The 18,123-nt window shown below is 41.7% G+C and overlaps 1 protein-coding gene across 3 annotated transcripts in view; it reads left to right on the plus strand.

Annotated features, from left to right (window-relative positions):
- Nucleotides 1-18,123, plus strand: part of LOC122539453 (PH and SEC7 domain-containing protein 3-like) — a 421,315-nt gene that overhangs the window by 88,545 nt on the left and 314,647 nt on the right. For all 3 annotated transcript variants that reach the window (XM_043674302.1, XM_043674303.1, XM_043674304.1), the window contains exon 2: nucleotides 17,718-17,829. In XM_043674302.1, coding sequence (XP_043530237.1) covers nucleotides 17,718-17,829 — 112 coding nt within the window. The remainder of the gene's footprint in view (nucleotides 1-17,717; nucleotides 17,830-18,123) is intronic.

The following is an 18,123-nucleotide window of genomic DNA, read 5'->3' on the forward strand; positions in this document are numbered from 1 at the left end:
GAACTCACTGCCTGGAAAGCTGAGTGAGGCAGAAGCCCTCCTAACATTTAAGAAGCATTTCAATGTGAATTTGCAATCCCAAGGCATAGAATTAGGATTAGGTTTATTGTCACATGTATTCCAGTACAGGGATTACATGAGTACAATGGAAAGTGTACCAAGTTGCCATTTCTGGCTCCATCTTGGGTACATAGATACCGAGGTACAAAATCTTGGGTATAAATTAGAAAAGTAATGAAATAAAGGTGAAAGTTTAGCATTACAGTCTTTCTAAAAGCAGGCAGTCAGCGCTGGCCTTCACTATTGGACCAGATGCTGGAAAAGGGTTTAGTAAAGTTAGCTGGTTGTGATTTTTGAGAAGATTTGTATCTCAGGTTGAGGTTCTTGATGTAAGTTTACTCGCTGAGCTGGCAGGTTTGTTTTCCGAAGTTTCATCACCATACTATGTGACATCATCAGTGAGCCTCCAGTGAAGCGCTGGTGTTCTGTCCTGCTTTCTGTTGATGTGTCTTGGTCTGTTTTGGTGGGTGATATCATTTCCAGTTCTTTTTCTCAGAGTTTGGGAAATGGGGTCCAAATCAATGTGTTTATTGATGGAGTTCTGGTTTAATTGCCAGGCTTCTAGGAATTCCCGTGCGTGTCTCTGTTTAGCCTGTCCTATGATGGATGTGTTGTCCCAGTCGAAGTGGTGTCCTTCGTCTGCATGTAAGGATACTAGTGACTAGTCTGTCATGTCTTTTGGTGGCTAGTTGGTGTTTGTGTATCCTGGCGTTTAGTTGTTTGTTTTTGACTGGCATGGGCGTGATGGGCCAAAGGGTCTTTTACTCTGCTGTAGATCTCTATGACTTGAAGCAAATTCAATTCTCAGTCCTTTCTCCGATGTTGCTTAAGATGCGGCAACACAGCTTCACATTGCTGTCAGTCCTTGAGTATACATTGGTAAATTCCTACATGACAAATAATGTGCTTGTTGAAATAAATGATGCACTGAGCAAATAACTTTGGTGCATTTAATGTGCGGTGCAGTGTTGGCCCAAGCTGTATCCTTTGCAGCAGTTTCAAGCGAAACAACGGGAATGCAAAACTGTTACTGCTTGCAGAAACTTGGGGAATTAAACTTGCAATGAGATGGCTGACTACTTGTTTCTGCAGAAATTTTAGCGTGCTGTTGCAACACGTCCACTTGTGAAGTATGTGGGAATTATAGAATCCCTACAGTATGGAAGCAAGCCATTCGGCCCATCAAGTCAACACCAATCCTCCGAAGAGCATCCCACCTAGACCCAATCCCTTACCCTATCCCTACAACCCTGTATTTCCCATGGCTAATCCACCTAGCAGCACATCCCTGGACACTATGGGCAATTTAGCATGGCCAATCCACCCTAATCTGTACATCTTTAAACTGTGGGAGGAAACCAGAGCACCCAGAGGAAACCCGTGCAGATATGGCGAGAATGTGCAAACTCCATATAGACAGTTGCCCGCGGCTGGAAATGAACCTGGGTCCCTGGCATTGTGAGGCAGCAGTGCTAACCACTGAACCATAATGATGCTGGGTCTGTCCCAGCAGAGTTGGTCCTTACTCACAAAGAGCTATTCCAATTAGTGGTGTTTTATATTTAAATTATGCAAATAGTGTCTGCAAACCCTGGCAGTGCTCCCAAAAGCAGATGATGATTTTCCAAAGCAAGTTTCCTTTGCTGTTGACAGTCTGGTCTTGAACTCCCTAAGAAGTGCTTGTGGAAAGTGCCAAGTGTTGTTTGAGCAGTTGCTATAAATGATGGCGTCAAGGGACTGTGCCATTAACAGAGGGGAGAATGCCTTACAACACTCCTCCAGTTCACTCTGCTGCTCCTTTAGTTCAAAGACTATAATGCTGCATTGCAAAGCTTCATAATTATTATATTTAAACTTAGATTTAAAGCACTTCCTGCGTAGAGCTGGTACATGGCCAAATCTGAGTTGATTCTGGATTAGAGTGGTGTTGGAAAAGCACAGTATTTCAAGCAGCATCTGAGGAGCAGGAAAATCGACATTTCGGGCAAAAGCCCTTCATCAGGAATACCTGATGAAGGGCTTTTGCCCGAAACGTCGATTGTTCTGTTCCCTGGATGCTGCCTGAACTGCTGTGCTTTTCCAACACCACTCTAATCCAGAACCTGGTTTCTGCAGTCATTGTTTTTACCAAATCTGAGTTGATGAATATCATTTCAATTTATACAGTGGTTTAGAAAAACCCTATACCTGTTACTATGAGCCTGTGGTACTAACGTAAAGATCCATTCCGATAAAATGTGAAAGGTACTCTGCTAACGTCATAAATGACTTGGATGCCAGGGTAGAAGATCCTACAGGTCGTTCTGTTATAATATGCGTTTCATTATCACGAATTGGCTATAACATGATTGAATTGTGGACACTGTTTGTGTAATGCAAACTGTCTCCTGAATGGGTGTAACGATTTTCTACAGCGAACTTCTGCAGTGCGATTTTCTATCGCGGTTCTCGATAGCACGGGGCTGCAGAGAAATGCCACTGCTGCATTATAGCAGAATGACCTGTATTGCCAAATTTGCAGATGACACTAAAATAGATGCCATAAAAAAAAAAGGAATTTACAGGTGGATAGGTTTGTTGAATGGGCCAAATTTGACAGATGAAATAAGTGTGGGGTTATCCATTCCGGTCAGTAGAATCAAAAAGCAACTTATTATTGAAATGGAGAGAAACATCAGAGTGCTTCATTGCCGAGGGATCTGGACGTTCTCATGTATGTATCACAGGAAAATAGTATGCAGGTACACAAGGTAATGAGGAAGGCAAAAGGAATTTTGTCGCTAAAGGAAAAGGGTATAAAAGTCGGGAAGTGTTGCTGCAGCTGTACACAGCATTAATGAGACCCCACCTGGAGTATTGTTTACAGTTTTGGTCCCATTATTTGAGGCGGGATGTATTTGCATTGGAGACAATTCAGAAAAGATTGAGAAGACTGATTCCAGAGGTGAGGGGTGTGTCCGATGGGGAAAGAATGTACAGTTTAAGCCTAGAGATTTGAAGAATGAAAGATGATCTAATTGAGGTCTTATATAAGATGCTAAAGGGGGACTGACAAAGTAGATGTAGAATGGGTGTTTTTTCACCATTGTTTTCGGTTACAGGGTAGGAGATTTAAAACTGTGATGAGAAGAAATTACTTCTCCCAAAGGGTCATGAATCTGTGGAATTCACAATCCTAAAGGGCGATGGATATTAGGACATTGAGCAAATTGAAGAGGGATAGAGATAGATATTTAATTAGTAACAGGCTTAAGAGTTATGGGGAGTTATTAGGAAAGTGAAGTTGAGATAGATGAGAATTCCTCCTGTTTGTTTTGCATTCATGCAGTTTTGTCAGGAGGAATTTCACCCTCTTGGTATTCATTTAGAAAGCACAATTAGAATAACATTGACAGTTCTAGTCTAAATAATAGAAACATTTTTGTTGTTCATTTCATGAATAATGCAACGATTTGGCAGCAGTGATGGAACTCTTTGTGAATACGCCTTTGAGTGAATATCTTGCCCCTGTGTGCATTGACACAATGCCCAGAATGTCCAATCTTTTTATGTGAGGGACCACATTTCTACGTTTTTGTTACTCAGGCGGCTGGGTGGGCAAATTTCAAAGATGAGGTATAAGGAAATTATCTTGCTGTTATTGAAACGCCATTTTATGAACAAGGTTCAAATGGGAAAAATAATTGATGCAGTGACACCAAGGTGATAGTGACATACACTCTTTCACACGCACTCTTAAATACACACGCACACTGTCTCTTACAAAATTATGCACATGCTCTGACTTCCAGATATACTAGGACCTAGATGATTTGTGGATGAATATCATTGAGGATGCTATGAAGGCATCAAGATGTGTGTACTTGGTGCACTGTCTGACAATCCACCTGTTTCTACATCCTTACAGAAACCTCCACTTACCTGTATTTAGAACCATGCTCTGTGACTTGGTTGAAAGGTTTGGGAGCCCATGTACTGAATGTTGGATGAGCTAGTACAGGACTTCAACACACACATCAAGCTGGATACTATAGTACAGCCCTGGCTAACATTAATCTTCAATCCACATCTCATTCTTCAGTCAATCGTTCAGTTGCCAGCACATTGTTTGTGGAGTTTCCTGTGTGCAAGGTTCTGTCTAAGACCTCTCTCTCTTCAGATGCTCTTTCGAGGCAAATGTCTTCTCTCATACTGATATCAGAATTGTGTCATCAGATACATGATGATAATCTACACCATTACCACATAGAAAGTTTAAAATTACAATAGTTTGGATTACTGTCGGCTCTCAATCAGAAAGTTGAACTTGAATCCTTTTGCAGGCTTTCAGCTCATTAATCTAGGCCGTCACTTCCGAAAGAGTGCCACACTGCTGCTGGTTGAGACTTTTGACTAATGTGGTAAACTTGACGATCTGAAGTGGACTTTGAAGATCCAAAGGTAGTATCTAGAGCAATGCAGAGTGTCCCGCCCCAGGTCTGGCCAATATTTCTCCCTCCGCTGTCACATAACACCAGTAAATTGATTCTCCACCCCATGCTACTGGTAGAGGTCGGCAGACAATGCCCAAAAAACAGCAGTCTCAACATATCACATAATGATTCAATGTCATTGTGATGTTTCAATATGATGATATAAAAATACAAGAATTGTTTCAGTCCCTGAGGAGGATTGCCAACTTGAAATCAATCAGATACCATTCCATTAAATATCACTTGCACTTCTCTTTATCCCTCTCATGACATTATTTATTGTTTAAATGACAAATTAAAACAGAGATAACCATAACATTTTTAACTTTCTGCACCATCTTGAACATGAACTAAAATTTAGATAATTGACATTGCCTCTTTCTTACCCAAATTTGTTCTGATCTTCATGTTTCGAGTCCAGTGACCCTTCTTCACACTGGACCTGAAATGTTGACTTTCCTTTCTCTCCACAGATGCTGCCAGACCCGCTGAGTTTCTCCAGCAATTTCTGTTTTTGTTTCAGATCTCCACAGCATCTTTGTTCTTTTTTGTTTTATGTCCTGACCTTGGTGCACTGATCTTATGAGTCCACATTGTCCACATTGTGGGTTGCCACATGTTGCCAGGTGGAGGAATGGAAGAAGTTGATTATCAATCGGTCCTGACGTAAGAACAGAATAATGCGGTTGTAGGGAGCGGGGAGGGGGAGGAGGGGGTTGGGGACAGGGAGTTTGGTGTTGTGGGTGGGTGGAGTTGGAAATCATACAGCAATTCTATATTCCAAGTTTCTATATTGGAAACTAGGAATGTACAGAAAAATCAGTTTTGCAGAAATGTGTCGGAATAGAGGTTTGGGTGATGGAGAACGCCATCTAAAACTCCGAATCAGGCAACACAGACTGAGCCATTTAGCCCATCATGTTCTGCTGGCTCTTTGAAAGAGTTATCCAGTTGGTTCCCGCCTTTTGCTCTTTACCCTGACCCCTGCAAATTTTCTCTCTTTCTACAAAAAAAGGGCATGTTTTGACTGAACCCTGGTATTTCTGAAGTTGGAAACTAATTTTATTGGAAATTACGATGATTCTGAGCACACTGTGTTCTTTTCTTTTTACAAAAGGACATGATGTATCAGTTCTGATTTGAAATTCCATTATGTGAAACACAATTCAATTTCTTTCAATTAAAGAACATGGCTCCTCAGTGCCTCAGGATACTTATAATTACAGGTCATTTATGTACAATGTGCACATATCACGTCAATCTTGCTTTGCACACAACTTGAGGGCATTCCCACAGGTTTCAGCTCCTCAGTATACAACAGTAGGGGGGCCTCACACTGTAGAGAGCGCACTGATCGAACATTATACATTTGGAGAATTACACTGAATCATTGAAGGAGGTTATCCATTGTGTCTGCACTGACTTGCCGATGAACATTATGACTCAGTTCTATCCTCTTGCCCATTCCACATTTTGCTGCACATTGTTTTTAAATTACAGTTGAACCTGCTTTCTAAATTGATTAAAGAAAAACTTAGGTGCAAATTCAAGGTCCTTTAAGTAAGGACAACGTCAAGGTCAAAGAGTGAAGCTGGGGGTGCCAGGGGAGGTGGGCAGGGGGGTGCATAAGTCAATAAGTAGTAGTGAGGCAGTGTCAAGCTTATTTCTAACCAACACAGAGTAGGCAGAGGTCTAATATTTCTTGTTATACTGTTCTAGCCTTTTGGATTATATCATCATCATGCTTTGCATGCAGTACTATACAGGACAGTTTATTTAAAGGCAGGAACACTGCACTGAAATCTAACTGCAAAGGGAATGCAGTAGGGTGTCATCATTGCATCGGACTTTCTCAAATGTTTGAACCTCCTGGTTGGATGTTGCATTATCATTATCATTTTATTATCATTACCATCACTTTCACTGATTGTGCTGCACTTGCCTTTACTGGTCAGTGAGTGTAGGATTTGGGATGTCATTTTCCAGCTGTATGGGACATTGGTTAGGCCACATTTATAGAATCATGAGGGGCATGGACAGAGTGAATTGCCACGGTATTTTTTTCAGGGTAGGGGATCCCAAAGCTAGAGGGATATTGGTTCAAGATGAGAGGGGAAAGATATAAAGGAGACCTAAGGGGCAGCTTTTTTTGTGCAGAGGGAGCATGAATGAAATGAGCTGCATGAGGAATAGGTGGAAGAGGGTACAGTTACAGTCTCTAAAAGGCATCTGGATGGATATATGAATAGGAAGGGTTTAGAGGGAAATGGACCAAATGTTGGCAAATGGATTTAGAGTAATTTAGGATATCTGGTCAGCATGGACGAGTTGAACTGAAAGTTCTGTTTCCATGCTGTTCAACTCTAAGACTCTATATTTAATTTAGATTAATCCGGAGTGAGTTGTTGGGCTGCAACCAGAAATAGGGATTAAGTGGTCCACCGCTGGGCCTGCTTTGAGCTTTAAATGTATTCTTCTGACACCTCTCTAATTTTATAATTTGCCGGTAACAGAGCAAAATGGAAGTGATGTTAATTACAGAGAGGAGTGTTTAAAATTGTGGTGTACCACGTTAAGGTTACTCACTCTGCTTGTTCCGAGCAAATTGGAGTGATTATGTTTAACATGGTGAAACTTGCACTTAATGCTGTTTGGATCCTGAAACATGACTGAGCTGGGCTCGGTAGGAGGGACAATTTGGAGACGCGCAACAAGGTGTGGAATGTTCAGTAAAATGTAGAAATATTGCTGAGATTACTTGAGAGTTGCAAAACAAAAAATCGAACAAATAAGTGAAGTCAAATCTGACAAATAAGTGAAGACAAGTTAATCCCTTATGGCTTTGTCCATTGGGAGTCGAGATCAAATGTTGTCATGTGGCAAAGCTAGGTAAGAGGATTGAGGGCTAAGTCCATTGGGGTTTGATATAATTCAGTTTCCATTCCAATAATATCATATATTTCATCCTTATTTATTTTTCTATTCTCACCTCCTCTGTCCACATTCATAATGAAACAGAAACATAACCAAGCGTTGCTGCTAAAACTCAGCTGAGAAGGCAGAGTTAATGTTTTGAGTCTGGTATCTCTTCATCAGAACCCACAGATGCTGCCAGACCTGCTGGGGTTTCTATTTTTGTTTCAAGTCTCCAGTGTCCACAGTCCTTTGCTTTATTTTGATAACAGAACTGCCCGTATAAGCTTGTCACGCAATCGCAACTTCCTCCTTACAAACAAGGGTAGGACTTGTACAGTTAGTGGTTGGGCTTTGGGTAGTGTTGTATATCAGAGGGAGCTAGGGTTCATCTACATAATTCTTCAAAGTTTGCATCACATATAGACAGGATGGTTAAAATGGCATTCAGCGCACTTGCCTTCTTTGCCCAGTCCTCTGAGTGTAGGAATGGGGAAGCCACACTGAGGTTGTACTGGACACTGGTCTCTTTTGGAATATTGCATCCAGTTCTGGTCGCCCTGTTATAGGAAGGATATTATTAAGCTGGAGATGGTTCAGAAGAAGTTTATCAGGATGTTGCTGGGTATGGAAGGTTTGAGTTATAAAGAATGGCTGGATAGGTTGGAACTTTTCTCCTCAATTATAGGAGATTGAGAGGTGACCTTCCAGAAGTTTATAAAATAATGAAGGGTAGAAATAGAGTTAATGATAGTTGTCTTTCCCAAGGATGGGGGTCTTCAAGGTTAGGGGGCACATGTTTAAGGTGAGAGGAGACAGGTTTTAAAAAAGACATGAGAGGCAATATTTTTTTACACAGAGAGTGGTTCATGTGTGGAATAAACATCCAGAGGAAGTGGTGGATGTGGATACAGTTACAATGTTTAAAAGACATTTGGATAAGTACATGGATAGGAAAGATTTAGAGGGGTATGGGTTAGGAACAGGCAGGTGGAACTGGTTTAGTTTGGAATTATGTTTGGCATAGACTGGTTGGACCAAAGGATCTGTTTCCGTGCTCGGTGACTCTATAATGACACTCCAGCTCCTCCATTGGGGAAGAATGTACAGGGTGATCACAATGTGACAAGTTTATGTAACCAGTTTCAATTGTAAATATAGACATGGAAATGCACAATGTAAGATATGGGGAATCCACATGTAGGCTGAGATTTGCACCTTTCATTCTTCTAAACTTTCGTGGAAACAGGGCTAATGTTCTATCCTTGCCTCATAAGACAAATGGCTCATTCCAGCTATCAGTCTAGTAAATTGAGTCTGAACCATCTCTGACGCATTTCCATTGTCAAATAAGCAGAGGAGGCCATGGTCTGGTGTGACAGTCTTCCCTGCTGGCCCTGGGGGGGAAGAGGACACTTGCCTCCCCACCATCCCTTGTAGCAAGACCTCCAAGCCCTGCCCGCAAAGCAGGGTGGCAATTTTCCCTTCTCTCCCACATGCAGGGCAAATACCCGGAGCTGTGCCAGGCAGCTCTGACCTGCGGTGTTTGTCCGAATGCTCAATGACCTTTTAAAGCTGGCGGCAGTATCTGGGATATCCAGCGAATTGCTCCAGGGACAACAAGTGATGGAGTGGGGTTAGAATTGGATGAGGGGGTTGTCAGAGGGAACAGGGCGAATAGGTGATGAGGTCAGTTTAGTAAGATGCGGCGGGAAAAATCACTGGGCCTAATGAAGAGAAGCTCTCCATGAAATTTGACAAAACTGGCACTTAGCCAAAAACATTAAGATTTAACCCAACAGCTTTCCTTCAGAGAAGAAGCATTAACACCATTTCTCTCTCCAGATGTTGCCTGACCCGCTGTGTTTTTCCCAGCTTTTCTTGTTCATTTCTATAATCCAGTTCCTCTTACCAACAGCAGCATATTTGTGACCAGGAGCTGTGTGTGCTTTAAAAAGTGTCCAATGTTTAAGTGAAAAAAATTGCATACCTTTGAGAACTGAGCAGATGATTGGGACAAATTGCGTAGTTGTCTCAAAGAACTAGTAGTGGACTGAGGGGTCCACTGAGTGAATCGCCTCCTTCTAAGTACTGTCATTGCATGTGCAATCAGGTAAGGTTATTCCACAAAACTGTTGGTTCCTTAGGCCTTTGGAAATTGCATCGTTGTAACCTTAATTTCCATTTAATTTCAAGACCAATACACACTGGGGATAGCTGCTGACAAGATGCCCTTATACCCACATGAGTGTGGTCTCCCACTGTTAGCTATACGTGGTTGTATTAACAAGCCTGTATCACTTGGCTGAAGTATCTTGCCAGTGAGATGTGAGCCAAACAGCGTAATGTAAATGTGCCTCTGGAGATCAGGTTTTCGAGCCACTGTATAATATCAGGAGATCTCTCAGAACTGGATCAAATACTTTACACAGAAGATACATTGAACTTCACCCGGCTTGACTCTTTATAATATTGATTCCAGGAGCGACACTTCTGCAGGCAATCCAGATATTGAAGTCATGACTCAACATTAGTAAACACCCTGAAGAAACTGCATCATTTATGAGAATTAAATCATTTTTGAGCTGACAGCTATGAGTGGGAATGTGAACAAGAAAAGAAAAGTTTCATTTTCACTCTGGGGTAAGAGGAAGTATTGGGTATGCTTCTTTGTAGATCTTTGGTGTAGATTGGGAGAAACTGTTTCTATTGATGGGAGAATCAGTAAGCTAAAGTTGCAGTTTTAAGGTCATTGACAAAAGGACCAAATTGGAGTTGATGAGAAAAACTGTTCACTGAGTTATAATAATCCATAGTGCATTCCCAGATAGCATGGGAGAAGTAAACCTGATGGCACCCTTTGGAAAGCAAAGGGTCGTGGGGAAGGTGGAAGAGCTGTTGAAGGGCTAGCAGACAGGTGTGATGGACTGAATAGACTTTGTCAATGCTGCATTGAATCTGTGTACTGCTTTTGAAAGGCAAAAAAGCATTGAGCGCCCTTGGTGATTTCTGTAGGAATTAGGTCATCCAACCCCTCGGGCCTGCTCTGCTGTTTAATAAGCTCACGGCCGATATGTTTCATTTCCAATTCTACCCATGATCTCCTTTGATTTCGCTGCCGAACATGAATCCATTGACCTATTGGTCCCAAGGTTGCACAGCTGTCTGGGAGAAAAACCTTTCCCTTGTCTCAGTCCTAAAAGAGCGACCTTCTAATTTTGAAACAGTGCCCCTTTGTTCTGGACTGACCCATAAGAGGAAACATCCTTTCCACATCCACCTTGGTTCAGGATCTTATCCATGTCAATTAAGTCACCCTTCACACTCCTAAACTCTAGTGAAAGCAGGTTAGTGTGTCTACCCTTGCTTCATAAAACAAGCCGTTCATTCCAGAAATCCGTCTGGTAAACTGAGTCTGAACCATCTCTGATGTATTTCCATCCTTAAATAAGCAGACTCCAGCTGCACACAGTGTCCACAGGTTAGAATGCCCTCTAACACTGAAGTATTCCACCCGTTGGGATAGTAATTTTGGTACTGGAAATGTTCCATTAACGATGCTCAGAAATGTAAAATACTACACACATGATGGCTCAGTGGTTAGCACTCAGTACCTGGACCCGGGTTTGATTCCAACTTTGAGCGACTGTCTGTGGGGAGTTTGCACATTCTCCCGATGTCGGCGTGGGTTTACTCCTGGTGATCCATTTTCCTCCTACAGTCCTTAAAATGTGCAGATTAGATGGATTGGCCATGCTAAATTGCCCATAGTGTCCAGCAATGTGAAGGCCAGGTGGATTAGTCATGAGAAATGCAGGATTATAGGGATGGGATGGGTCTGGGTGGGATGCTGTTTGGAGGGTTGGTGATGACTTGATGGGCCGAATGTCCTCCTTCCACACTGCAGGGATTCTATGATTCTACATTAACCAGAGTATTGCTTAAATTCATTTATTTAACATGTTTTATAATTATCTTGTGTATCTAACTGTCGCTGGTTATTTGTTCGATTATTTTATTAGTCAGGAGATTCCAACTCCTGTTAAAGAATAAGAACGTAAAAAATGAGTTGGATTTTACTTCTGGTTGCTTCAGTACATGGCCTCCTGCCTCCTCCTATTCTGTCTCATTTAGCATTCTTTTCCAGTCAGAATTATTATAACAAAGGAAAAATAAAATAAGTAAAAATAACAAAGAAGAAACAGTGTTCGAAGAAAGCAATGTGAACTAAAACCTCTACGATGCTTATGCCAGGTTGCTCTGTGCAGGCTTGGAGGGATTACTTCCTGCTTCCTGGAAACTCTGGGACAGTCTCAGAAGATTAGTGTTCCTCAAGGACACTATGCTGGACAAAAACTAATACCCTGAGAAGAACACACTTTAACTGGATCTGATTTGCTAGTTTCCCAGAACTTGTTGGTGATGTTGTTCCCCACGAGATAGATGCCGATCTGATTGCCACCTACAGAAAAGCAGCTCACGTTTCTCCACTTGGGCCTGGGACAGTGGGCCAGTCAGAGATCACTGAGGCCAGGAGAATGTGGTGACCTGAATTCTCGTAGAGTCATAGAGATGTACCTGAGCACAGAAACAGACCCTTTGGTCCAACTTGTCCATGCCGATAGGAAGGAGACCAGAATTGCACGCAATATTCCAACAGTGGCCTAACCAATGTCCTGCACAGCCGCAACATGACCTCTTCTAGAACCTTTTAGTGTAAAACTGTTCATTTTGAGTCGGATTGGAATATGGGAACTAAACCTGATACTTTATTCCTATGTGCTGTTGAAGATGCAAATTTACACTGCAACATGAAAATGCATAACTGTTCATGTGACTTTAGATAGACCAGTGGCAGAAAGTTATTTGGGAAGCCGTGTGCAAACAAAAGGATCTCGATTGCTACCAGAAAAGGGGTTGTTATTTCCCCGTGTAGCTTGGGAGGGAAACCTTGTGTTTGTGGTTCTCTGTATTCCAGAGGATTGTTTTACTTTATCTTCTTTTGCTCTTCATACCAACTCACGTCAGTCTCTTAACTAACATTCTCTTAACTAACATTCATCAACAATAAGTACATGATGGTAAGAGTCAAATGTTCTGAGCTGTACAGTCTCCAACCTTCCATCAGAGTCTTAGCACATGCCTACCGAGATCAGAGCAAGATGACAGCATGCCTTAGAGGCTTATCTGCGTATTCATTAAATCCTAACTCTAAATGCACCTTTTTAGTAGGGGTTGCCAACTCTCCAAGATTGGCCTGGAGTCTCTGGGAATTTGAACATTAATGTCCAAGACATGGCTTTGTTCAAACTTTGAGAAAAGTAACATTTTTTTTGTCAATTTCTTTCAAGCTTTCTCTTTATTTTAAATCAGGTAAGGAAGCCCAGGGCAGGACCATAGATTAGCCAACAGTCAAGCATCATCCATTTGAGTGATTTTTTTTTTGCTTTCCAAATAGTGTAGGTATTTTCACTCAACCTGTCCAGACATGCTATGATGCACCTCAGGAGGGGCTTGAACCCGTGACTCCTCATCCAGAGGAAAGGCATTATCACTGTACAACAAGAGCTTCCTTTCACTTGGGTAGAAGGCAGATTGTCCCTCCGTCTCTCTCTCTGTCTCTCTCTCTCTCTCTCTCTCTCTCTCTCTCTCTCTCTGGTGGTTAGCCTCAGCTGTGGTGGTTATAGTTATCTGACACAGAAAACCTAAGCTATTCCTTTCGTCAGTTTTCTTCATGCTTGTCAACAATCGACTGGAGAAATAAGTCAAAGTGATTATGATATCTGTGAAAATTATGTTGAGTGTTTGTATTTTCTTTTGTTTTAGCAGGACCTTGGCAGGTGTCTGCTTTAGTCATTTGTTAATTCTTGCCAGTTATCTCTCTCGGTTTTGGAAATCCACTTATATGTTTTGATTCATTTGCTGTATATGCGACTGTATGTGTTGAGATTGTGCTTCTGTGTTTGTCTCTTGTAGCAATGTCCAGCTCACTGCTGCGCACAGAAATAAAGACATCATTTTCTGGGTCAATCTCTGAAGGACGTTTAGGAGAGTGACCGTGGTGCGGGATGTTCAGAGATGGGGAGAATCATGTGACCTTGCACAGGAAGACTTGTCATGTTTATTTGAATGAGAATGGTTACTGTTTCTCACATCTCATTCCGTGTGAAGGAAGTGATTCAGGACATTTCTGAGAGCAGTAGTGAGTCTTCCTTCCTCGCCTTTTCCATTCTTCTGGAGAGTGCTGATGTGTCTTACTGACATTTTGCCAGAAGGGCCTTTGTTTAATTTTTAGTTTGTTTTTGGACAATGCATTACAGTTGTGGGACAATATTTATTATCTGTTCGGGTTTCCGTGAAGACATTGAGTCAATCACAAGGGTAATGTTTGCCAGATTCCCCCCTCTGAATCAAATGGGTTTTTCCTGGCAGTTTTCATGCTGTTATCTGTTACTGGACTGCAGATTACCAGATTTAGAGTCATAGAGATGTACAGCACGGAAACAGACCCTTCGGTCCAACTCGTCCATGCCGACCAGATATCCCAACCCAATCTAGTCCCACCTGCCAGCACCCGGCCCGTATCCCTCTAAACCTTTCCTATTCATATACCTATCCAAATGCCTTTTAAATGTTGCAATTGTACCAGCCTCCACCAAAGAGTCACCAACCTGAAACTATAGGACTCTTCTTCTCTCTGGAGATGCTGGCTGACCAGCTGAGTATTTTTCTTGACAGCCTTTTCCTAGCTATGGTGAGATCTGAACTTGCACCTTCTTAGCTGCTATTTTGACACAGCTTTATTGTCAGGGTACAGTGCCCATGTGTTTGGGAGCTGTTTCTTCAATCTTGATAAGCATATTTTCTGAGCCAAACCTGCTCGTGCCCTGAAGTTATATCAAACAGGTACCACTGGGTGTCAGCTGAAGTGGGATGCCAGGCTCACTAAGTAAGTGGTTATGGTATATTTCCTATGACTGGCTGTGTTCAACTGATAAATGGTAGATTAAGGAATGAAGTTAGAAAGTTTCTGGAAGAAGACCATTTGGTCCATGTTGTCTCATTGTTTGAAAGAACTATCCAATTAGTCTCACCCCCTTGCTGTTTGTCCATAGTCTTGCCATTTTTCCCCTGAAAGGTTTTCTTCAATTTCTCTTTCAAAGTTACTGTTTCCCAGTACCCTTCTCAGATCTTCATAACCTATCATAAAACAACCTATCACCTTTTATCCCTATTTCTCTGGCTCTTGTGCCAAATTCCTTAAGTTTATGCTAGGGGAAAGTGACTGCAAATGCTGTAGATCAGAGTTGAGTGTGTGTGCTGGAAAACTACAGCCGGTCAGGCTGCATCCGAGGAACAGGAATGAGGATCCTGATGAAGAGCTTATCCTCGAAACATCGATTCTCCTGCTCCTCAGATGCTGCCTGACCTGCTGTGCTTTTCCAGCACCACACTTTCGACCCTTAAGTTTATGCTGTGTAGCTGCCGAAGAACGTTCAAAGAAAGAGGAGTGGCAGATGGAGTTTAATTTAGATAAATGTGAGGTGTTGCATTTTGGAAAGGCTAATCAAGGCAGGACTTATACACTTAATGGGAAGGTGCTGGGGAGTGATGCTGAACAAAGAGACCTGGAAATGTAGGTTTGTAGTTCCTTGAAAGTAGAGACGCAGACAGACAGAGTAGTGAAGAAGGTGTTGGGTATGCTTGCCTTCATTGGTCAGTGCATTGAGTATAGGAGTTGGGAGGTCGTGTTATAGCTGTACAGGACATTGGTTAGGCCACAATTGGAATACTGCATTCAATTCTGGTCTCCCTGTTATAGGAAGGAGGTTGTGAAACTTGAACGGGTTCAGAAAAGATTTACAAGGATGTTGCCAGGTTTGGAGGGTTTGAGCTAGGGGGAGAGGCTGCATAGGCTGGGGCTAAATTCCCTAGAGAGTTAGAGGCTAAGGAGTGATCTTATAGAGGTTTATAAAATCACAAAGGCATGGATAGGGTGAATAGTCAAGGTTCTTTCCCCAGTGCAGCAGGGTCCAAATCTAGAGGCGTAGGTTTAAGGTAAGAGGGGAAAGATTTAAAAGGGACTTGAGGGAAACCTTTTCACGCAGAATATGGGCCATGTATGGACGAAGCTGCCAGAGGAAGTAGTAGAGGTTGGTACAATAACAACATTTAAAAGACATCTGGATAGGTACATGAATAGGAAGGGTTCAGAGAGACATGGGCCAAATGTTGGCAAGTAGACAAACTTAATTTAGGATATCTGGGCGAGTTGGACTGAAGGGTCAGTTTCAATGCTGCACATCTCCATGACTCTATGATCACTGTTGTGTCTGCTCTAGCTGTTATCAGAGAGGGAGCACTAAGTGTCTGTTGACATATCCCTCTGTGATCAGTACTTCTTTTCAAAGTCGAGGTGCATTATCACACCTCAGAATGATATTTTAAATTCATCTTGATAAATTCCCATTAAATCGCTGCTCATTTTGTTTAATTTAATTATTTTTGAAATGGTAGACAGAACTGATTGTTGAGCTAAGTTTTTTTTATCTCTACCTTGCATGTGATCTTTTCCAGGAGTCACTGCAAAGTTGTGAAATGTAGTTTTTACATTTATAACCATCTGTCACACGCAACTTCACAAAGCTTTATATCTCTCATGGAAAGGAAGAATAAAATGTTTTTTTTTCTATTTGCAATTTACAAATTCAAACACTTTAGATGCTGAAGGGATGTCTCCTCATGCGGGAAAGACTCTAACTAGGGGACACTGTTTAAAAATAAGGGCTGTCTCACATAAGGTGGAATGTTATCTTGTCTTGAGCGTTTGGAACTGTCTTCCTCAGAAACTGATGGAGTTGGAGTTACTGCATCTTTTTAAGGCAGATTCTTCGCTAACAAAGAACTCAAAGGGCATTGGGTTAGGGGATGGAAGTGGGTTTGAGGCCACAGTTGGTTCAGTTGTGATCGTATCAAATTGAAGCCCAGGTTTGAGGTGCTCAATGTCCTACTCCTGCTCCTAATTTCTATGTTAGTATGTTTTTATTAACTTAAACGATTCTCCCTTGTAATGCATTGGTTGCCATGTGATAATTCCAACAGTAGAAGCCTCTTTATTGTAATTGTATTGGCTTTAAAATTGTGATGGTTTCTCCATTGGACTGATGCAATAACGAAACTTGCTATAAGTTAACCATTCACAAAAACAATATCGTTTATGTGAAATAACTCTGCGCCACATGTGAGTGACACAAAATCAGATCCAGATGGTGTTGTGGCTCTAAGTTGGAATGTGATATTGTTTCAAAGCAGCATGGGTTTGATGAAGATTACTTCCCATTTTAGAATTGGCCCTTCGAGTATCCGGAGATCCTTTCAGTTGTTTAGCCAACTTTTCTCCCCTCACTTCCTCAAAGCATGACTTTTGTTGGGGTGCTAATGCAGACCACCCTCTGGTATTTCCTCTAAGTGATCTTTGCACGTCGGAAAAGTGGACCATCCGTGCCAAGCTCAATCTTGTTCTCACTTGGCTAATTTCCTCCTTTCCCTAACGACAGCTGCAGCATTCATTCCAACAGAGAGCAGACAAGGTATTGTATTTGGGGATTTTCTGCTCTGTTAAACTCAACTCCTCTTTAATGTGCGCAGCCACTGGTTGGTTGAGAAAACAAAACAAAACTTTACATCTACTAAAAGTCTTGTTTGTTTTTCTAGTAGATGGCATATGTGACAATCCAACTCTGTGTATATCAGATTTTTCAAACAAGTTGCATTAAATATGCATTGCAAGAGAAGATTTTTTTTCATACTTAAAAAGAATTAGCATTGACTGTTGAACAAGCTGCCTAAAGAGCTTTCAATACTCTCTCTTAATTTGGTATGAAGCACTAGGATTTTGAAGTTACTTCCTATGCTAATATAATAGATTATCTTCTTTGGTAGATGTGGAAACTAGTCTTCCTTTTCGGAGGTGCATTTGGGATGTAGGGGCTTCAGCATAATAAGTGGTGAGGGTCATACAAATTGAGAGAAAAATATGTTTCATACTCCTTTTGGAATTGCAGCCTGAGAGTATTTAATAATCTGAAGTAATGATTCAAAGATGTGCAGCAATTAAAACAAATCTTTGAGTGCATGTCTGTGCTTGCAGTTTTAGCGAGTTGATTAAAGTAGGAAGAGTGTCACTTCCTACGCTCTGTGTGATGGTGATAATTGAGATTTTGATAATTGTGTTGGAATCATCAGTAGTAATGTTGCTCCCTTCTCTCCCAGACTGAGACCTTTGTTTGGATCAACCGGGCATCTCCACATGCACAGAATGTCGCCAAGGCTAAATATCAGTTCCTATTTGGCACGCCTGCAGAAGACAACTCTTTGGACAGGGGTAAGATTCAAACAAATAGTTGTTACAGTTATAGAAGGAAACCATTCAGCCCATTGACTCCATGTGGGTTTTCCATAGAAAACACTGCAGTCATTTCCATTTCTCCACTTTACTGCTATAGCACTGAAGGGTTAGATCCATAAACCATGAGATTTAGAAGCACACGTAAACTATTCAATGAGATCATGCCTGATCTAATAGTGTTTAACTGCACTTTTCTGCCTTTTCCCTATAACCCTTGACTAAAACTCTGACTACCTCAACCTTGATTATACTTAATGACCCAGCCTCAAC

Source organism: Chiloscyllium plagiosum, chromosome 32, assembly GCF_004010195.1.
Source record: "Chiloscyllium plagiosum isolate BGI_BamShark_2017 chromosome 32, ASM401019v2, whole genome shotgun sequence".
NCBI lineage: Eukaryota > Metazoa > Chordata > Chondrichthyes > Orectolobiformes > Hemiscylliidae > Chiloscyllium > Chiloscyllium plagiosum.